Source organism: Otolemur garnettii, unplaced genomic scaffold (assembly GCF_000181295.1).
Source record: "Otolemur garnettii isolate 467f Iridium unplaced genomic scaffold, OtoGar3 scaffold00053, whole genome shotgun sequence".
Lineage (NCBI taxonomy): Eukaryota > Metazoa > Chordata > Mammalia > Primates > Galagidae > Otolemur > Otolemur garnettii.
Genome location: NW_003852448.1, coordinates 11324880 through 11348161, shown reverse-complemented (window position 1 = coordinate 11348161; position 23282 = coordinate 11324880). Strand labels below are relative to the sequence as shown.

Sequence of the window (23282 nt, the reverse complement as noted above, 5' to 3'; positions counted from 1 at the left end):
GGAGCAGAAAGTGAGGGGGGAGCAGACAGCACAGGGGAGCAGAAAGTGAGGGGGGAGCAGACAGCACAGGGGAGCAGAGAGCACAGGGGAGCAGACAGCACAGGGGAGCAGAGAGCACAGGGGAGCAGACAGTGAGGGGGGAGCAGACAGCACAGGGGCGCCAACAGCACAGGGGAGCCGACAGCCCCGGGGGAGCAGACAGCCAGGGCATTCAGGGTGGGATGCACACGCATAGTCTGAACACTGAGATCAAACACCAGACTCGAACATGGAAAAGGACAGAATACTTCTTGGAGGAGATGCCATAAGTCTTGGGGATCCAGAGAAGAGAACTAGCACAACTGTTTACCTAGAAATTCAAGATAGTATTGGTCATAAGGAACAAAGTAAGAGTCTATGGATTGGAAGCAGAGGCCGAGTTTATGGGAGGTCTGGCTGAAGGCTCTTAAATTTCTCATGACTGTGAAGAGGAAAAGTTCTAAAACCCGAGACAGAGTCAGCACACAGGCCGGGGCAGTTCCGGCTTCAAAAGGCAGGCTTTGAACCTGTGCACCGGACATGAGTGCACCCCTGAGCATGCACCTGGCACTGAGTGAAGGGACCTTCCACGTGGCTTTTTTTCTAAAATTCAAATGAGGAGGTTGCTAGAATTTCTGTCTACACGGGCCTGTTCCATCCTGGATCCTTTGTTGTTTCCAATTATTTTTCTGTATTAGGCTAAAGTTACCAAATGGGTGACATAAAACATATCACCCATAAATCCTATATTTTTAAAATGCATCATTTTGTGAAAGTTTTCCAACATTCAGTTTAATCAGAGACACATTTGCATGCCATAATCTGATGTCAGCTACACGTGTTCTGGAGTCTGTCAACTCTACAAACTCTTCTCCACTGCCAACAGCCACGCCTCTCAACAGTCTCTTTTAGGTAAAGGGCAGCCACCATTTTATCTGTATTTGCCAATAATTTCCTCTGCTCCAGCTTGAGTTAGTACAGAATTCTTGTAGCTCATCTGCCTTCCTGATTGACTGAAACTGCAAAATAAAACTCAAAGCCCATCTGTTCCTCTAGTTTTCATCCAAGACTCCCTGAAAGGGAAGCACATTAGAGACCAAATATCTGCCATAGCTGTGTGTGGCTGCAGTTTTGGAAGACATCCCAGTGTGGAAAAATACAATGCTAAATTTTTTTATATGTGTGTGTGTCTCTCTCTCTCTTTCTCTCTGTCTCTCTACCCCTCCCTCCCTCTTTCTCTCTCTCTCTCGCTCCTGTAACACTATATAAAAATTCTAATACTCTCCAGGGATTTTCCTGACGCCCCAGACTTTGATGTGCACAGAATATTGAGATACATGTTCAAGCACAAGCAAGCTGACTCTTTAGAAGGCGTAATGTGTAATAACCATTATTACAGTTGGAAGTAAAAATGGATAGTTCATCAGAATGATCAGCACAGAGACATGTGCATGGGGGGCTGCTGCTCTCGTCTCTGTGATTTCATAGCCATAGTGTTTTCTATGATGTAGCATACGCTGTTCCCCCTTCTAGAAAGTTCCTAATCCTCTTTCTCTCTGTCCGTAGCCTCCCATGTCTTGAGGTGGCCCTCATTAGGTAGAGGTTAGCTGACACCGTCCGTGATCACAAATCATTCCTATTCCTGAGTGCTTGGACTATTTGTCATACTCAACTAGGTGCTGGAAAACTTTTTTTTTTACAAAAGGTCGGATAGTAAATATTTTAGTTTTACAGGCCATATGGTCTCTGTACAATGTTCTGCCTCTGTAGGAAAGCAGTCACAGCTTACACAAATGCATGAGTGTCACTGTGCTCCAATAATTCTTTAGTCGCAAAAACCAAGCTGCGTTGGCCTGCAGGCCATAGTTTGCTACCTTCTGGGCTTGACACTTCTTAAAGTTTCCAGAGTTTGAGAGAAACTTTCAATTTAACTAAGTTTTAGTTAACTTTCTTCATATTATATGTGCATCATCTGTAGGACAGGCGTTAATTGGACATAGTCAAGGTCACACATTTATAATGCAGGCAGGTCTAATGAGCAACTCAATTGAACAATAGCCCTGTAGTTTAAATTTATTTGTTACTGTAAATATTTGATTAAATTATGCTTATCATTGAATCTAAATATTTTTTAATTCTTGTTCCAAGTACCTATTAGAATTACTTTTTGTAAGTCCATCTATTATTGCCAATCATGAGATAATCATATATGTATTCATTTTTTATTGTCTATAGAGGTGAGAGCAATAAAATGCATAAAGAAAGATCTCAATCACTATTTGCGATTAATGTCCTTCAAGATAAAATATTGTAATTGTAGCATTTTTTTATATTATACGATTATAGATTATGTTTCAACTTGGAAGAATATGATGTTACCAATGTTTATGTTCTGATCATTTATAGTCACCTTTTTATTATTTTTTTTTTTACTTCAGGTTAATGTGAGGGTACAAAGAAACAGGTCACATTATTTGAATTTGTTAGGTAGAGTCCCTCTTGTAGTTGTGTCCCATAGCTAAACACACAGTCACCTTTTAAAATAATAAACAGTCCTAGCTCCATCCTAATTATTGTTCTTCTCAATAACTATATCATTTTCAAAAATTATTTTAACTTTTCAAATTTTAAAATTTATTTTCTATTGATTTCTAGAACTAGTAAAAATGTAAAGTTTGGTATTAAACTGCTCCATTTGTTACAGAAATCAATTATTTTACATTTAAGAAGGTTTTATAAATGCTATATTTATATTCTAAGTTAAAGCTGGCTAGTGGGTCATTTGGTTAGTTATTTCCAACTTCATTTTAACCACTTTCACTGCAGCAATATATATGTGTAGGATTTATACTTTTATGGAATGTGACATTCATTATTGTAGGACGGCCCAGCTCAGGACATTCATTATTGTAAGACGTCCCAGCTCAGTATGTTTAGACTGGATAGTTTGTCCCGGCCGATTCTGTACATTTCTAGCATGGCCCCCCTCATTTTCTCACTACTCAAATGTTAGGACAACTCTCCCACTTCCACCCAACCCCGACACTCCCTGCCCCCTGCTCATAATTAAGGTTGCTAAGTAGTATTGATCATCATACTGTAGATGATCAATACTTTTATCGATCGCATTTTTATTGTTGGTATGTTCCTCTTCATTCAAACATCAGCTCTCCAGGGGCTGGATGTTATCCAGGTCACTCACTACACTCAGGCATTTGGTGCATATTTTAAAGAGTGGAACAGAAAGGAATGGCTATTAGCACATCCTTAGTATAACCTAAACGGGGCACTAGAAGTGAGGCTTACTCCAGTTAAAGGTAGAATTTATGTCAAAAATTAACCTCAAGAGAATCAGAAAATAGGAAAATTGAGGATGTAGACCTGTGCTTACTCACAGCTAAATGAAAAAGTACATTTTATCACTTAACATGAAATCCTTCACTTCGGAGTATAGCTTTGTGTACTGATACTTTTAAAACAATTGTTAGGTTTTTCTTTTCCTTCTTTGATATTTAAACTTTCTGGGGAATATATTTCTACATACATGCCATATTTCCCAAAGGTGCTTGCAACATAACTAAAAAAAAAAGAAGCCCAACAATATTACATGAAGATGGATTTGTTCATTTTTACTTCCGATGTGTACACACTTGGGCCATAAGATAATAAATAATAATTTCTTGCTCCAGTGTCACGGAGGACTTAACTCCACTTAAGTGAATTTTCAAGTAAACTGGTTTATTGCCTCTATTGCTCAAGATTTCTTTCTCTTTATAAGTTTTTGAGAGTGAAATCATTCTAGAAAACATAAAGCAACATTTTCTATTGTATTCGACAAAGTTCTGAGAATATGTGAACATTGGGGGCATTTAAGAACAGCTCTCTAAAAGTTGTTGTTATAGTAAACCTTTGAGATAGTGAATATTGCCATTTCATAGATGGAGAAGCTTAAGAATCAGGTTGAATTGGGTGCTGTGCTTCCGTCACCTTGAAGTTTGCGCAGTTGATTGTTTTGTTGTTGTTGTTTAGTTCTTTCATTCAATCTACAAATGTTTTTAGAGCTGTGTCAAGTGCCAGGCATGGTTCAGACTGCTAGAGAGTGAGCATTAAGCTGACTAGAATGAACTTTATTCCCACAAAGCTTACAGTCTAATGAGGGGAAGAGGCAGCTAAGAATTAAATAAGTGAAAACATAGCATGTCAGGTGGTGCCGAGGGCCCTGTAGGAGAGTAAGGCAAGCCGTGGGGCTGAGACTCAGGGCAGTAGGAATCTCTTTTAGCCGGGTGGACCAGCACAGCCTGTGTGTGTGGGTGAACACAGTGTGGGGCAGAGTCCTGGGAGCTGAGAGGAGGGCGCCTTGCAAAGGTGCGTGACAGGAGCAAGCTTGTCCTTAACAGAAGGCCAGAAATGGACAGGACACGGGGCGATAACCAGTGTAAGCAGCTGGAGGGTTTTGAACACTGTTCCAAGTTGAGAGCATAAGTCAGAGGACGTGTTCAGCAAAGGAGCCCCATTTCCATGTGCATTTTTAGAAGTATCTTCTTGGCTGCTGTGGGCAAAAGGGCCGTGAGGGAGGCAGGGAAGACAAGACTATCCAGTCTTGTATAACAGTCATCCCTGGAAGCTGCTTGGGCCAAGCTGGTGCCTAAGGAGGTGAGCTCGGTGGCAGGATGTGGAATATTCCAGTTTGTAAAGACACAGCCTTTGATGCCATTTCTCAGAAAGGGAGTACAGGAGTTGAACTTTGACATTAGGGACATGGGACACTTGGAAAGTGAGAAAAATCCCTCAAAGGAATCAGAGAAACAGACAGCCAGAGCGGGGGAAATGTTACTGACATTATGAAAGCCAGTGTGCCAGCTTCCAAAGAGAATCGAGGTGCTGCCTGAGTCCAGTGCAGCCAATATGATGGAGTATGATGGCAACAGATTAATTTTTCAGATGATGTTTCTTTTCAAGTTGGTGTTTACTTGGTCTTCTATCTTACTGACACCTATTTCTTTTTTTATTTATTTTACTATAGTAAGGACTTCTAATACGAGATTTATCCTCTTATCAGATTTTTAAGTGTACAGCACGTTATTATTATTTCCAGATACAGTACTGAACACCAGATCTCTAGAACTCACACATTTCCCATGTCAGTTAAGAACCCCCATTTCTTAGTGTTTTAACTTTGTTAATCTTCACATCTTCCCTCTTCCAATCTCAGCGTGTCCAATCCTCTATCCCTATAACATACAAATACCTGAAAATTTCTCAGAGACATTGGATACCAAAGCTTGTTATGTAAACAACCTTAGTCTTACTCCTGATTCTCAGATAGCAGTTCTGAGCTGAGGTCCTTTGGACTAATGCCCCTTGCTGTATTACGCTCTAGGAAATCCACAGGTGCTTTATACTGCTCTTATCATTGACCGTAATTGCATAATACAGTTGCCTAAATTGGGATCATTTGCTAAATGTTGTTTAAAGAGGATCAGGGGGTTGTTTGTTTATTGATTTTTGAAAGACAGAGTATTACTGTGTCAACCAGACTAAGATGCCATGGTGCCACCCTAGCCCACAGCAACCTGAAACTTCTGGGTTCAAGTAATCCTCCTTCCTCAGCCTCCAAGTAGCTACAACTACAGGCACCTATCACAAAGTGCTTTTAATTTTTCTATTTTTGATAGAGAAATGGTCTTGCTCTTAATCAGGATGGTCTCAAGGTCTTGAGCTCAAGAGATCCCCCCTCCTCAGACTCCCGGAGTTCTAAGATTCCATGGTTAGGCCACCATACCTGGCATGTTTTATACTCAATAATTATTTTAATCAACATGTATCAGTCATTCTTTAAAGATGTTTATTGAATCTCTCTTTCTTTTCAGAAAAGTGCGATGAGCCGCTGGTCCCTGGACTCCCCCATGTGGCTTTCAGCAGCTCCTCCTCCATGTCTGCCAGCTACTCTCCTGGCTATGCCAAAATAAACAAGCGAGGGGGTAAGGGAATTTTCATTTCTTTGTCAATAACTGTGTTAGATGAGAGCATGTTATATTTATGAGTAAACTTTAAAAGTACGTACTATCTCACAACAGGTGTTAGCAAGCACCCAAAATTATTCTCGGCACTTCTATTGAGAGATCTCGCCAGACACTATAAACTTCTCATGTAGCTTCTATTGGGAAATAATATGGAAAAATTTAGGACAGAAGTGAGACATTGTAAGTCAAAGTGGAAGAAATTTTGGAGTGGCCTGTGATAATTAATTTAAAATGGCATAAGCATTCTGAGTTAAGAGAATTCTAGTGATTTAAAAAATCATTTGGAAAGGGGTAAATAGGAAGGCTCAATGTGAATACCGTGTATGGAAAAGCACTTTGCATTTACTCTACATTTTGTCCTTTTTATTCATTTCTGTACTTAGTTCCTATTGGAAATGCAGAATGAAAGATAAGGCCCCTTTGCGATTTTTCCTCCAGTGCTTGAAATTTAGCTTTTTTTATTTTATTTTTTTCCTGGAGACAGAGTCTCACTCTATAGAGCTGTGACATCATAGCTGACAGCAACCTCAAACTCTTGGGCTTAAGTGATCCTCTTCCTTCAGCCTCCCAAGTAGCTGGGAATATAGGCGCCCACCACAATGCCTGGCAATTTTTAGAGGTGGGGGCTTGCTCTTGTTCAGGCTGCTCTCAATCATCCACCCACCTCAGCCTCCCAGAGTCCTGGTATTACCGGTGTGAGCCACTGCACCAAGCCTGAAATTTAGCTTTGTTATAACAACTGTGGAAATAAGAGATATGTGCAGCTACAACTTGAGTGTGACATTGTAAAGTCATTGTGTTCAACAGTAAATGGAAATTTCAAAGTTGGTGGCAAAGCGAGTAAAGACCATGATTAGGGACAGAAACATAAAACTCTTTTGCTTCAAAGGGACACTGATGAAAACATCAATGGATGGCAACTTAAAAAGGGAGAAAAGAACACAATCTTTTCATAGATAGTATGAATCAACCAAAAAGGTCCATGATTTTATTCAGTGAAAACAGAAATGATGGTTGCCAGGGTCTGGGATTGGCAGGGAGAAGGAAAGGGGAAATGTTTGTTGCTCCAAAGTTACAATATTTCAGCTAGACAGGAGAAATAAGTTCTGGTGATCTATTATACACCGTGATGACTATAGCTAATAATAATGTATTGTACCCTGAAAAATTGTTAAAGGAGCTGATCTTACATCTTCTCGTCGCACACGAATAGCTATATGACCTGATGGCTTTGTTAATTATCTCGAGTTAATTATTTTGTGATGTATACATATGCCAAAACATCATCTTGTACACTGTAAATGTGTACAAATTTTAGTTGTCATTCGTACCTTAGTAAAGCTGGGGAAAACCAGGAAAGATTAAATCATAAAATAATCTCAAACCATGGCCAAATCAAGAAATTAAAAATAAAAAGGAATAACTGTAGAAGGAAGGGAGGTAGGAGAACGGAAAAACCAACAACAAAGGTGGAAAGAGAGAGAAGAAGAAAACCTAAAAGAGGAAAAAGGGAAAAAAGGAAATACTGTATCAGAAAAGAAAAAGGTATCGGTGAGATTTAGAAAGACGAAAATGGAGAACATAGGCAAGAAAAAGCTAGACTAATATTTACAGAATAATACAAGAAATTCACAGCAGTGTGAAGAGGTCTTAATCAGAAAAAGACTTAATGAAAGAAAGACAGAGACCCTCAGGCAAAGATAAAGGGACGTAAATAACCAACTATCACTGGGTTTAACAGCAGTGGCAGCTCATCTTTTCATAACCTGATATGTTCATCAGACTATGGGAATGAGAGAGATGGTGGGTTATAATAGGTCACCAAAAATTCCACTTAAAGATGTCAATGTAATGGAATTTTTAATTTATTTATTTTCCATAAAAGTCATTGGAAACATCAACAACAAAATGAATATAGTTAGACAGAATGTGAAATGAGGACTTCCCATGGCCAAACAGTGATCATGAGACAGACCTTCCAAGTTCAGGAGATATGGAACAGAATACAACAGAGAAAAGAGATCCCACCTGCTCCTAGATGCCAAGAAGATGTGATATTCTCTAAAATAAGTGTCCTGATAGTGAGAGGCCTACAGTAAAGTAAGGAGGCGGGGGAGGGTCAGGGACTGCTATTTTAGAAAGTTTCCAGAGAAAACATGACTGAAGAATATGACTTGCCTAGTGAATTCGGGCACTTTAGGTGTACAGGTGACACCATGTAGTCAACAATGGGATTGTTGAAAGTAAACTGTGAAGAAATCGTGGCCAGATGACTGGTGTTGAGCAAGGAACCCATTTCAATATAAGACAGTGACTAACCCAGTGAGAAGCTGAAGTTGCAGAGCAGAGTAGAAATATTACAGGTGCAACAGTAATTATTTACTGGGGATTTTTAAAACAGGGGGCCGCTAGGTGCTGAAACTTAAGATGCAAATTTATTATCTCTTTAATTTTTTCTAGGAATTAATATATCTTATGAAGAAATATTTTTCATTCTTAGTTCCAGTAGTTACTTTTTCGTTTTAAAATAGTACAGGATGCCACTTTAAAAGTTCTAGTAAAGTTACTTTTTTATTTTTAAGTAGTACAAGATACTACTTTATATCAATGGAGGTACTTGTCTATCTCTTCATATATGCAGAGTGAGATATCTGAAATTAAACTTCTAAAATATTAACTTCTTAATACAGATAGTGGGAACTGAGGGATGTCTTTACTTTTTTAATAGTAATTTTCTCTATAGTTATAGTTATTTTTTGATATAGGATGTATATCAATAGCTATATAGGTGGTAGATAGAACACATTTCCAAAGTAGATATTTCAAAGGTAAAAATCTAGAAAGCCAAAGTTATAGTTTTTCCCTGTTTGGCTTGTGCTTTTTCTCTCTGGCGATTGGTAAATGTTGTCCTGCATTGGAGTGAAATCATCATATTGAGGGAGAAGGTGCTGTACGTCCGATGGGTATAGGTTTAGGCTTTCCTATGGCTCCTTTTATTAACATTTGTTATAAAGGTAGCAACAGTCACTTACTTTTTTGTTCCCAAAGACGACTTTACTTTTCAGTGGTATGCTGTGCGTAGAGGCATGTATCCTATTCTCTCTGTGCCCCCATGTCTCTCCCTAAATGCTTTAAGTGTGAGGGGAACTAGCTATATTTCTACCCTCTTGCCGCTCTGACTTTGTGTATGAAGACCAGGTACACATGTACAGCGCTAGCCTTAACCCTACTCAATCTCACCAGTGTGTGTCAACAGAGCCAGCATCAAAGAAAAGAGAAAAGGGTTAAATCCTCTCCCCCCCTAAGAAAATATACAAAAGGAGTCACAGATAGTCATTTGTGTTTTATTACAGTATTTTATTACACTAGAAAGTTCATATGCAAATGCCTTTGGGAAAGGAGCCACATAGAAATTCATGCTAAGATATATGTAGCTAAGAATCTGGATTAACAGAGAATATATTCTTTAATAGAATGATATTATATATTTGAAAGATAGATAAAGGCAGTAGAGAATTCTGAACAGGAAAAGAATAAAAAGAAGCGTGCCAGAGAAGCTGAGAATGCCGGAGATGGATTTTCTTAATTCACAAGTGGCAGGAGTCATCAGATGCAGGTACTATAGATAACGTCTGAAAGTGACAGATCCTATACTCATGTAGAAAGAGATCAGAAAGTAACCTGCTAATTATACAAATGCAGAAAGAACGAATCCGGTCGAGCCTCATGTTGATAAACATTGGCTTCAAGTTTTCGTGTTTACTTCAATCATGCTCCTCACTTACATTTTGGAGAGAGAAAGTCTATCAATACATAGAAAAGCGGAGTATAAATGCAAATATGCATTCAAATGACAGATTGTCAGACATTTATAAAATTAAGTTTAGCTTTTGGGTTCTAGCAAGTCAAATCATCTGCTACCATAGTGAGTTTAAACCGGTGTACTGCGGCACCCTGGGTGCCAGGAGAGGTTCTTAGGTGCACTGCAAAAAATGTTAACGATGATTAGCTAAATTATTTTCAAAAGTTCAATGCACAGTAAGTATGTTCTTTTTTTCAACTGTCTCTCTTTTTTTTTTTTTTTTTTTGATCAACATAATTTAAGCGTGCTGTGGAAGTTTAACTGTAGGCTCAAGTTGCCGTGAGATAAAAAAGGCTGAAAAACACTCTGGTACAATCTCCATGTCTGGGACCAGGATGTGACAAAACTGGTGACACCTGTGACATTTAAATGGAAAATGTGTACTTTTACGATGTCTTTAGAGCCCACTGGCCTTAGTTGGCCTTAGTTTGTTGCTTTGTAACAGTGCTCATTCCTGAAATCTGTATTCTGATTTTTCTCCACATTCTCAACACCTTGAAGACATCCCAGGATTGTGTAATTCTGAGTCATTAGCAATTAGCTGTGTTACTCTTTCCAAGGTTAGGGTAGACGCTAAACCTTACAGACCGAGTGCTGTGTAAAGAATCCACACTACCTTATATTTATACATGTATAGCATGTTATGAATTATAAAATGCTTTCATAACTAAATGTTCCTCAGTCTTCATATGACAACCTTGTTAGAAAGAATGGCAGATTAGAGATGCCAATCAACTCTTCTGCCAAACTTTCAACCTTTGACTTCAAGTTCCTTTTGTAGAGATCATCCTTTTTCTACTGCCAGAGGGGCAGCCACCCTGCCACATGGTCCTCTTTTCCTCCCATAGCCTCAGATAATTAGCGGAAACACTAGGGAGCCTGCCCCCCACAGCCCAGGAGTGTCCCCAGTGCTGGGCAGTGAGGAGGGAATGAGGAAAATGAAGACAGTCGAAATAGTGTAGAGTTTATAGACTGGGTGCAGGGGGTGGATGTCCTTTCTGCCAGAGTCGGCAATGAGCCCGAACCCTTGATGCACTCCGTTATTCTCACTTCTCCTCATCAGAAGATCAGGGTGTTTGCAACAACATACGTCATCCTTGTAGTTTCTCATGCCCTAATTCTCCAGTACCCATCTGATTACCCTTTAGCTATTTTGAGTCCTTTTACTTCTTAAGACACTTGTCAATCACTAACGGGACTACGGAAAACAAAGAAAAAGGAAATGTGGACTTTGGAGCTGGAGGCCACCCAGTCAATCCTCTGTGTTTACTGCCTACTCATCTCAGGAGCTGGGAGGGAAAACGTTGAATCCTCTTCTCTCACACCCACAAGAACTACGCTTTCTTGCTTGATGAGTCAGCTGCACCTGCTGTCCTAGTTAATCTTATAAATCTTTCAAGCCCCAGCCAAGCCCTTAGGGACCTTTTTCCTGGGGTCCTTTCTGGCTTCAGTGAGGCCCTGTGGACCTTTTTCCTGAAGTCCTCCCTGACATCAGCCAGGCCTTTGCAGACCTTTTTCCTGAAGTCCTTTGATGTTTGTCCCAAGCTGTCTCATGGAGCCCCCAGTATAGCCTGTTCCTTGTGGTTCATGTCCTTTCCCATTGTCCTGCCTGCCTGTGACCCTAATCGCAAAACTTTCATACAATCATTTCATTATTATATCAATCTAACTCTATTCCCATAATCCTCACTTCGCTGATGTTCACCCATAAAACACAGAACTGGACTGAAGTTATGCTATTAGATTCTCTCTGGCTTAATAGTTATGTGACAGAGATTTGGGGATGGAGAGGGTCGTCAGAGAAACTACAACAGGCTGTGTGTAAACAAGACAAAGAAGCAGGTGCCAGTGACAACATGATGACATAGACCTTGGGGACCCACACTGAGAGGGAGGGACAGTCACTGATTTCCTTCTCGACTTCTTTCTGGGCTCTGCTTCCAGTGTGCCACAATCTCTGATGTAGTTGTGCTTAAGTCTCTGAGCTGTTCTTATCGAATTCTAATAACCACCACCTCCTGCTTGAGCTAATTTGAGTGAATTTTTCTTCCTACTTAATAAAATCACTCCTGATTTTCAAAAATAAGTTATTATTGCCTCCAGTTTATAGGTTAAAAATAATACATACAGAAGCCCACCAATCCCTTAAGAGAGTGTGTACACTTCAGGTTCTAAAACAGTGCAGGGTGGGGAAATGTGGAGGGCCAGGGACAGAAACCCACGTCTTCTCCTCACCCCGACACCTGCGTGTTGAATGATACCTAGTAAAGCAGAGTCAGTACTGCCTTTTTGAATCGGCCCAAAGGTAGAACCTAAAATAAGGTTGAAGGTTTGAATCAAGTCTGATTTATGCTTACACCGCTGAAACCTCAGCGTTCCCTAACAAACGTAGCGCTTGAACAGTTTTCTTTCTTTTTACCTTGCTGCCATCCACTTTTATTCATTATCTTCTTCAATGCCTGCTGCTCCCCCAAACACATTTTCTCTTAGGTTAGCCTCTTGAATAATTTCCCCCCTCTGAAGAATGCGTCCTCTTCTCTGTTAAACCAGGGGGCAGGGCATTGTTGGGGAGGTGGTGTGTTCATGTTATATTCCGTTATCTTTCAGCAAGGAAAACAGATTGCGTCTGTAGGCCACAGAGTTAGTGATCACTTCTGGAAGGATTATGTGTATAACAGATATCAGAAAGAATGCTGGAATAGAGTTCTCTATGTCCACATTTCACTGTTAAAGAGAACTTCATTCTTTAAAATAACCAGTTAAGTTGGTAATTGCCATCATGCCTGACGCCACAGCTTACTCAGATCATTGCTCCCAGCTGGCACCATTTTCTGCTGCCCATTGGCCAAGGGGGATCTTTAGAAATTAGCATGACTCCAACCTCCTCCCTCATTCACACCTCATGGCATGAGCAATTGCACACGTTAGATGCCTTTTGGAGGCTCCTAGATGGCTCAGCAAATAGGTTTACTGGGCTTCTTCTTCTTTTTTTTTTTTTTTAGAAACAGAGTCTCACTTTATCACCCTTGGTAGAGTGCCATGGTGTGACAGCTCACAGCAACCTCCAGCTCTTGGGCTTAGGCGATTCTCTTGCCTCAACCTCCCAAGTAGCTGGGACTATAGGCACCTGCCACAATGCCTGGCTATTTATTTGTTGCAGTTTGGCCAGGGCCGGGTTTGAACCCGCCACCCTCAGTATATGGGGCCGGCACCCTACTCACTGAGTCACAGGTGCTGCCCTACTCTGCTTCTTAATTGAAGAAAGGAAATCTTTACATTTGGGACATTTGAGATGAAGAACGTTTTAGTTAATTTTTTTAGGATATTGGAATTTTCCTAGTTGTACACTAACTTCTAAGTTTCTCAATATTTACCACTGAGAGAATCCTGAGTTGGCTGAGGACCAGTGCAATGACACAGACCATTGTGACTGTCTTTGAAATAGCTCTGGAATATTACTTTTCAAACACTCTCTGTATGTCACAGTATTAATAGCTGATTATTTAAATGGTGGGGCATTTGTGAATAATATGATAATATGTTTTGTGTTTTACTTTAGGCATAATACTGAAAAGCATTCTATCCTGGTGCTTGCCCTGTGAAGTTTAGGACACGTGGAGTTGGGATAATGGCAACCAAACCTTTAACAAAGACATGTATTAAAGTAAAAATTTCTTGTGAGAAGAGTGAAGAATGAAAATATTTTGGAAGTTTTGTTGATAGGGCTCTAAATTTTCCTTTTACCCAAGAGACACCTTGGGTTACTTTGTTCTGTTACCACATGACTTCATTTCTGTAATGAGAAACTGTGAGTAGGTGATCTCTGGGGTCCTGTCGTCCCTGAACACTCATGCCTCGTAGCCAACATTGACCATAATCATCTGGCATTGACTGAATGGGTCATTACCGATTTTTAGTGGTCTGGACCACATCTTTCTAAGTGCCCATAGAGGTCTTTTCTGTTAAATAACATGGAAAATAGCCAGGATATGTTAACAAAAAAATTTATAAAATAAAGTTTTTACACATTAAACTTTTCTGCCTAAACCATTCCAGAATATATACCAAAGGCATATTTTAGAGAATAAACTTTGAATATTCCATTGCTATTTGCTGATTTTATTTTTAGAGAGGCTTTAGAATTTTTCTAATTTCAAACAAGAAGGTAGAGAGATTTGTACCTCATCAGAAATACTGATTTTACAATAGAGTTCTTCACACAACCTCAAAACACTTTAGTGCAGTGTCATGCATGCAGAATCTTTTCTGAATGAATGAACACGTATATTGAATGATATTTATTGCATATATCATGTTACCAGTTTTAAACTTCAAGAACTCATTGCTTATATGTAGAAATGATTTGTTAAATCAGGAGTAAGTATTCACCAATATTTTTCTTCTAAAAATTTATCTCACAATTGTTTAAACGCTATTATAGCCGATAGGAATCCACACTCTAATGGGGCATAAGTTGACTGTAACATAATTATTACCATTTATACATTTAAAAACTAAGTCTTATTTTTTTAATGAACAGAATAAATACAAGATAATTCCCTGGTACCAATATTCTCCCAATGCTTCCATTATTATAGAACACAGGCCATCAGGATATTGAGGTAGAGTTGATAAAACATGTCCCATGTCATCTCAGAATTTTTTTTTCTTATATTTTAGGTCTTAAACTTGTGATGCTTTTCACATCCTATTAGTCCTTACCACTGTGCCCGGCCCTTTGAGAAGGAATGAAGGGCAGGTCCACACGTAGCTGTCAGAGCTCGAGTCAGACACACACGAGGGGGATGGAGCGTGTCTGTTCAGTAGACAAAGGTTAGGGCACACAGCTGCAAGTGTGAGAAGTGAACTTCAAACTTTAAAATTACAATCCCTCTATGCCAGTGTTTTTCTACCTTTTTATCTCATGGCACACTTGAACCTATAGTTAAACTTCCATGGCCCATTAAATCATGTTGATTTAAACAAAAGAGTAAAAAAGACTTTTTTTGGAAGTGGAATATACATATAACACTGCAGTTTGAACTTTTGAAAACAATTTGGTTAACGATCTTTAAATTTTCGCAGCACACCCAGGATCCTCTCTCGGCACCCTGGTTGAAAATCACTGCTCTATACCAAAGGAGTGACTCTGTGTACTTCAAACCCTGCTCTGCTCCGACTCGAGACCACTTCATGCTTTTGTGACTATTTGCTTCTTTTTCCTATTTATTTACCAAGAGGAAGAAAACATGCCAAATTGTTTCCCAAAAGCAATTGGAAGGATTTAATCTAATAATGGCTCTATTAGCAGCCTGGTTAGGTCATACTTATTAGAATGAATATACCCTCCTCTTAATACCCTTAGCATATTAATGACATTTTCCACACATTTTTCTTTGGGAAGAATTAAGAAAAAATAGAATTGCTCTCGCTTTTATACTCAGGCCTTCCAAAACTAATTCTACAAATCTTGTCACTAATAACAATTCGGCACAGCGTAGCCTTTGTTAGATGCCTTTCCTATACTCTGAAAATGAGCAATCAACATTGTTTCCTCTTGCCCTGGCTTTAAAACCAAGATATATGTTTGACGTGAATATTGCCGACCATAAATTACAGCATTTCAGATAGTCCCTGTTTATTGTTCTCGCCTCTGTAACAGTAAAACGAAAATGCAAAGTGGGGAAAGCTTTATGTCCTAGGTTTTCACCTAAATATCACTTTTCTTTTACCTTTTCCGGGCTATTTTTATTCTCTCAGCAATGTAGGGAATTCACTTGTGTGTATGGATTGTTTTCATTCTTAGCAGCTTCTGGAATGTATTTCCCTTGTCTTGTTTCTCTGCTTTAAAATTGGTGGGCAATGCTATAGTTGAGTTGGAAGTTCCTTGTCTGAGTTATGTCTGTCCCCGTCACCAGCTTCTGAAACCAAGTAAACTATTTTGCCTCCAGGGTGAATTATTTTGCAGGAGAAGATTTGTGCCCCAGAGAAGTATAAACCAGGCGTAATTAAGCATGTTTTGTGATCTTCCCGAGTCAGTTTCGGGCACACGTGTATTTGAATGGATGTTACTTGGGTTTGGTTGGTTTTGTTTGTTTGTTTGAGTTCTCAATCCTCCTCTTAGCCTGGCAGATGAGGCTTTGAGGGCTACTGTTCAGGTGATGAAAAGTGTTTCTGATTCCTGTGCTCTTCCTTCCCGAGTGCTCTAGACAGGATATGTGGAAACCACATGCTTCTGTGGTGTTCAAGTTGTAAGGGATTGCCAGAGATTTTCTTTTCATATTGCGATAAGGCTGTGTGTTCCAGAGATTTTCTTCTTATATTTCGATAAGGCTATGTGTTCTTATAGGTCATACAGCATTCCCCAAGGGAGAAGACAGAGCAGAAGTGAGGGCCTCATCCCCACTGTGGAAGTGCTGGCCATCCACAAACATCCCATCCTGACATGCCGGAGTCCCAGGTGGTGTCACCGCTCTCCCCACCACATCTGTACTCTCAATCCTCCCACATACCTTACGTTCAAACTGGATCAAATTAAAAGCAGTTCCCATGGCTCCCGCATGTTCATTAGCTAGATCGTTCTTCATACACAGTATGAAGACTTTTAACCTGCTTTGTCCTTCGGTAGGTATCACCTTCCCACAAAGCAGTTATTGATGGCTGGACAAGGTGCCTCTTCTTGGCTGTTTCCAGGCACCCTGTGTTTATTTTCTGTCTCAGAACTTCTTATAAAGTAGCCTACTGCAGACTTATTTGACCCCACGAGACCAAGTGGGTGTCACCTGATCCAAGTCCTGTATCTGTGCTTACTCAGTGTTTGGATTGGTGTCAAGGTCAGAGTTGATATGGATGTTATGGATGTTGAAATAAATGCTTACGTATACACGTGATTTTACCCGATCCTTACAAAAACCCTAGGAAGACAGTTAGAAATAACAAAACTCAGTCTTATGGATAAGAAAACTGAGACTCAATTAGATTCTTGCCTGAGGTCACAGTTAACAGAATCCAGATTTAAGCATTTGAGATGGAGTCTTCTGACTTCAAAATTATCCACTTTCCTATTCTCCCCATGTCTCCCCTGTCTACATGAAAGCTTTGCTCTAGGAAAAATAAGGATAGTATGTGAGCTGGTTATAGGGCATAGCTAAAGTTTTCCCACTGGTGTTTTCCAACACAAAAGACACATTTCTCCTTTATTTCTGAGAAGCTTTTTACTGACTCGATTTTTGTTCAGAATGCCCATTGTGATTTATTTTCGTGCTTTTATCTGTAGTTTAAATAATCAGGAAGTAAAAGATGCTATTTTAACTATTTGGCATATAGTAATGCATTTTTTTAAATCATATCTTTTTGTGTACAAAAATGCCAAAATTCAGACTTATTCAGTAATACTTTTGAATTTATATTATGTGAGGTGTAAGCAAAAAAGACATAACTGTACTTGAAATATTATATATGTGAGAACAGCAAAGATCAGAACAAAACAACGAGCTCCATGTTCTGTCTTCCAAAAAAGAATTGAAATAGGGGAAAACCTACTGCTGGATAGTACCAGTATGCTACACTCCGGCAGAAGCAGTATTTTTGTAAGTCACTAACACTCTTCTTATTCAAGACACACATGGGGAAGGAGTAACAAGTCAGGACAAAGTGAAAGGAAATGAATAACAGAAATAAAACTTAACTACAAAATGGAAAGCATCTTTGATCTACTAGATATGGCGTAAACTGGATCTGTGTTGAGTGTGAGCTGGGCCAAATATGGCATCTAATAACAGTACCCCACTGTGTGATCGTATCAATCACTGAATGCTTTCCTCCCTTCCAAATAAAGGATTCAGCGTTGTTATAATTTGCCTGCCTTTGGGTTATCATTTAGCAGAAAGTATAGAGTATAGAGACTCCCAAGGCAATTCATTTCATCCCCCCGCAACTTCTTTATGTCAGATATGGGACAAAGTGAAGCAAAGAAAAATAACAATTTGACTGAGTCTTTTAAAGTTTTTATCTCTCTTCTCTGTATATGATGTAAGGCTTAATCATTGAGGATGGAAGATAATCTTCTAAAGGGAACTTTAAAGAAGCATAAAATGCCTTTGCTTTTCAATGCACACGTTTATATTTGAATTTCTACAAGTGAGAAGGAAAAAGGAATTGAAACCAAATATTTGTATTTTGAACAAAAAACAGCATCTATTGTTTTATGCCAAAAGGGGATGTTACAAACTAAACATCAGACAAGAGAAAGAGAGAGAGGCTGTGTAACCTGCCACCAGCCTAAATTCCTCCCCATGTATGAGTTTTAGGCTCTCAAAAGGTATCGTCCACACCCCGCTGAGTGAGAACTCAGTTGAACTTTCTGGACTTCTGACCTCTGTAATGATGAACTAACACATTTGTGTTCCTCTAAGCTCTCGTATTTGAGATAATTTGTTATACATCAATAAAAATATAATATAGCAAAAAAAAAAAAAAGGAGTCATCCAGGTTTGAGTGGAAGCACCCAGGTGGCCAAGTTTTGAGGATATTTATTAGACACATCCAAATAGTGCATTTCTTTCTTTCTTTCTTTTTTTTTTTAAGAAATGGGAAGGGGATGCATTTATTTGAATATATATATATATATTTATTAAATGATAGCTGTGTATATTAATGCAAACATGGGGTACAGTGTAGTGTTTTCATATACATTTTGAAATATTGTCATCAAACTGGTTAACATAGACTTTATGTCATTTACTTAGTTATTGTGTTCCATCGATTCACAAATGGATCAATAAACTGTGGTATATGTACACCGTCAAATAGTGCATTTCTAATAAAACTGTTGCCTTACCTTCTTGGTTGGGTCAGTGATATCTGTAGATGGCTGTGGAGGTCGGCTTTGGGTACCTCAGACTGGAGTTCAGCATCCTGTGGTTCTGACTAAGCGGGAAAGTGAGTGGATGGGCCCAAAGATGCCAGCAAGGACCCCGGCAGCACAAGGAAAGAAAAGAAAGCAGAAAAGGCAAACTTTGAACGGGTACAACTGAGAGGAAGAATGACGGGGTGTTGGTACAGTTTCACACTTACCTATTTTGAGCTCTTTGGAACTTTTCTATTGCTATGACATACACTTGGAAATAATCAGTTCTCCTAAGCAATTTATCAATGATATGGCAAGATTTCACTAAGGAGTGATAAACAGGAAAGCTGTTTTGTCAACAGCCTGAAAAATGTTAATCAGTTTCTGGACCGCCAATGATTTAAATGCAAATAGATTTCTCAACTAAGCCTGAAATCTGGAACTCTGCGATTCCATTCCTGCTTATTAGATTAATCTAGATTTAAGGTTCTTTTGTTCTCAGTTCATAACGATTCACACACACACCCCACTACCACTTTTTTCTCTCTGTTTGGATGCTTTAGCTGGGCTAGGAAAAAAGTGAGTTGATTCCTTCACAAGTACCATAGTTATCTGCTCGACTTTATACTCAACAGTGAAAACAACAGAAGGCAGAAACGGGGAAATAAAATTCCTGTTGCTGACTGAGAATTGTGCACCTCACTGCAGTACGAAACAGTGCAGTTACTCACATTTCAGGCACCTCAATTAGACATTCATTATTCATAAGCACTCAGCTAACTCTGAGTTATTCAGGCTGGGAGAGAACATTAGCAATCTGTCTATTTCTTTTTCTTTATTATGTGACATCTTGTATCTACAAGGAGGAACAAAAAAAGTTTAAAACATATAGTCTGGTACACGTAGATGTAAAAGTTTACCTTTTAGCTGAAATGACTCAAACAAAACCAGGCTGACCTCGTACAGCTGCAACATCTTGTCAAAGAAGGGATGGGAACAAGTAGGCTGGGACCAGTTCTATTAGGGTAGAAACGGGAGCTGAGAAACCAACATTGAATTCTTCAACCATCCCGTTCTCAAATAGTTGTCATTTACGATGATACAGACCTAGAAGAGCCTCATGGGCAAAATAAAGAATGCAGATGAGACTTGAAATGCTGCTCAGATCAGAGAGAATGAGGGAGCCCAGCCACGTAATAAACCAGGCTGACTTGTGCCCAGACCGCCACCAACACACGCGTGCATAGGGGATTAAGATACCTGAGCAGCTGGAGAGGGGATTTCTTAGAGACTCTGAGATGGGGTCATATGGTGAGCAAAGACGTCGTTTTTCTGAAGCATGTCTGTGAATGTCTCCAGCCCCAAATTTGGAGAATGTTCAGGTAGCATCTGAATAAAATCTGGAGAAGACAGGAATTTGTCTTACTTGATGAGAGGACAATTCATTTATTTGGACATCAGTAATTTAAAAATATTTATTTACTATCTGCCTTGGGTTCAAAACACATTACAATCTGTTACATGATTGGGTAAATATAAAATGAGGCATGTATGTAATTTTGAATTATCTACCATGTGTCTTAACAAAGTTAAAAGACATAAGTGAAACACATTTTATCATATATTTTACTTAATCCAGCATATTAAAATATTGTCATTTCAATATGGATCCACATAAAAAGTATCAGCTTCCTATTTTGTGTTTTTCATACTAAATTTTAAAAATCTAGTATGTTTCTTTCACTTATAGCACATCTCAATTCAGAAGGTAAATTTTCATTAGAAATAATCTATATTTAAGTTTTATGACATTTATGGGTGAAAAATTAGACTCACATAGGCAATTTGCTCCCCTAATACTTAAATGTCCCCTCATAAATGGAATATCCAGTTGTAAATACATGCATAAGAAAGATTGAGTTTCTCATTCTCTCAATCCTGTGGGAGTCTCTCTGGCCTCATGGCAATCACTCAATAGCCGAGTGCGTTGGTCAACCCAGGCCTCACTCGGGATTTGCAACACCTGACAATATGCAGTGTCATTGGGCTTTGGGGAGAGCCAGGACTCAGCTATATTCAGGTGTTGGCTGGGAGAAAACAGAGTAACAAAACCAGTGGGCTCAGGAAGGGGCTCATGCTTAACAGCAGTTGACAGGGCAGCCTCATTTCACCAGGATAAGAAATAATGGCAGAGGCCGGAATGAGACAGCTGTTGTTCAGCACTGGAAATTCTTCAGAAAAACCCATGGTGTGGGGGTTCTCCTGGGTCTGTGAGACGTAGCATCCAGTCCTAGTACCAGCCTTGGGGCCACTGTGGGAGGCAGGAACCAAGTGCAGCCTCTGGTCCCCGAATGGATTTTGGGAGCCAGTTAGATATCCAGCCGTGTGCTCTGGGAGCTGATGAAGGACAGGTAGTGTGTGGATCACAACTCTCAGAATCTTAAATGGAAACCACTTCCAGATAAGAAATGTCCTTTACTGTTAAAGAAAGCAGGGCCCCCGGGACATGTGTGTCTTTCTTTTTCAGAACATGGTTATAAAACTACTGGTGTTTCTTGAGATTGGATTGGGGTCCACTCAGCCAAAACTCTCTCACCAGGTCTAAGGTGAGAGCTGCTGCTTGGGAAGGGCTAGGATTTAGATCCCTTCTGATGGAATCAGATTGACTCATAGTTTTGAGTGATGAGCTCTCTGGCAAGACTGGACTAAAGGCCTTTGCAGAGTCTGTTGCATGGGCTGAACCTTAACAATATGCACCTGGATTAATTATTCTGGCACAGGTGAAGCCCAGTACCTATGTAGAGATAATATTATATTCACTATCAAAAGGTTATTTACAATGTTCTATTCTGTACCGTAGCGAAAAAGTCTGTTCAAGTCATTGCCTGTGCATAATTTCTATTAAATTAACAGGGATTGATGCTTAGAAGGTGACAGAAGGACATTATTTAATAATTACAGGAGAATGCATTCTTTAGCAAGGATAATGTACCTCATTAAAAATAAAAAATCATTCAATTATGGCTCTCCTGAAAAGTATAGGGATCATAAATAACATAGCCCCAGAGGATATCAGTTGTGATTTAAAGTTTCAGGATAAAGATTAAAGTATTAATAGTCATAGGGTAGATATGATTTTGCAGAAGCGGAAACTTAAATACAGATACTTTCCCCACAGAGTCAGCCATAAGCACTGAAGCCAGGATTAAAAAAATGAAGCACCCCACGTTCTACCACATGAGGTATTACCTGTGCTGTGAAATGCCCCAAAGCTTCCACAGTGAGCCACACGGAGCAGAATGCGTTATATCAGTTGTTCATCCACAGAAATAAGCAGACTTCAAAGCAGTAAAATTCTATCCCAACCATCATTTTGACATGCATAAAGAAAAAAAAAGCCCCCAAAAATTTAACCTTCAAAAATATACATTTTTAACAATTTAGCAGCGTATGCCTTTTGTTCACTATGTCAATTATGTAAGGTGTCATATATTCATCACGCTCCGCTCTCATGCGCAGCCTCTCAGAATATGACCTGCAGCTTTCTATGCTATAGACAGAGCAGACAGAGGGAGTAGAAGCAAGGGCACGCATTGCCTTTGGAAAAGTTTTCAATAGAAATTTAAAAGAAAAAAATGCTAATCACAGGCACAGGAGATGAATATAACTGTTTTTCACTAACATCTGAACACTGATGACTAAACACACGTGTAAGGTCCTCACCAGAAAGAGCGAGCTCTCCTACTAGGCAGCTGGGTGTAGAATAAGAACATAGTTAATAAATATTGTTCAAGAAGATCGTCTACGCAGATATTTAAAACTTTTGAGTTCTACATATTGACGTTTTGCTGACTCAGTGCTAATTCTCTGATTCCTTTCTTGCTTCTGACATTACTTACTGTTCCCCACTCCTAACCCACAAATCAATATTCAGGGTACAAAACCTTAAAAGTACAAAACGTTCTACTGTTAAGGTGAGGATTTCTATGAAAATGAAAGAAAGCCTAAGGAAAACCAGCGAGGGAGTAGGAAGTGGGATGGGAATAAAGTCAGCGTGCCAAACTCCATGGGCTGTAACCGTGGCTCGGATTCCAGGGGAGCTCTGAAAGCAAGTCCCTGGGGGTGTTGTGTCAGTGTGATCTGAAGCCAGAGGTAGGAGCTGGAGTATTTACAGGCCTACAGCCTCAGACATCGGTTCCTTTTCCCTGTGTCCCAGCTCCCGTTATGTTCAAGCAAGGTGGGCTCTGGAGGCCTAAGGGCAGCGCGCAGACACAAAGACCCAGGTTCTAGATGTTATATGGTAAAGGTGATGTGTCCCTAACTCCAATGATAAGAAGAGCCTCTGGAAAAAAAATGCCCGCACATCTGTATACAAAAGTGTAATACAACCGTTGTGGGTGAGAACCACACATGAAAACAACTCAAGTATCCACTGCATTACTCTTAGAAAAGCACGCTGTGTTCTAGATGATAAAATGTACCTCCAAATCCAAAGGAAACACACTACCAATGAACACAGATGATGCAAAAT

At 39.5% G+C, this 23282-nt stretch overlaps 1 protein-coding gene across 2 annotated transcripts in view; it reads left to right on the top strand.

The window, feature by feature from the left end:
* Nucleotides 1-23282, top strand: part of CNTNAP2 (contactin associated protein like 2) — a 1940687-nt gene that overhangs the window by 568014 nt on the left and 1349391 nt on the right. Inside the window, exon 2 of one of the 2 annotated variants that reach the window (XM_012806491.1) lies at nt 5889-5999. The exons of the other annotated variant lie outside the window; for it this stretch is intronic. Within the exon in view, the coding sequence (XP_012661945.1) occupies nt 5889-5999 (111 nt within the window). The remainder of the gene's footprint in view (nt 1-5888; nt 6000-23282) is intronic. 2 annotated transcript variants of the gene reach the window in all.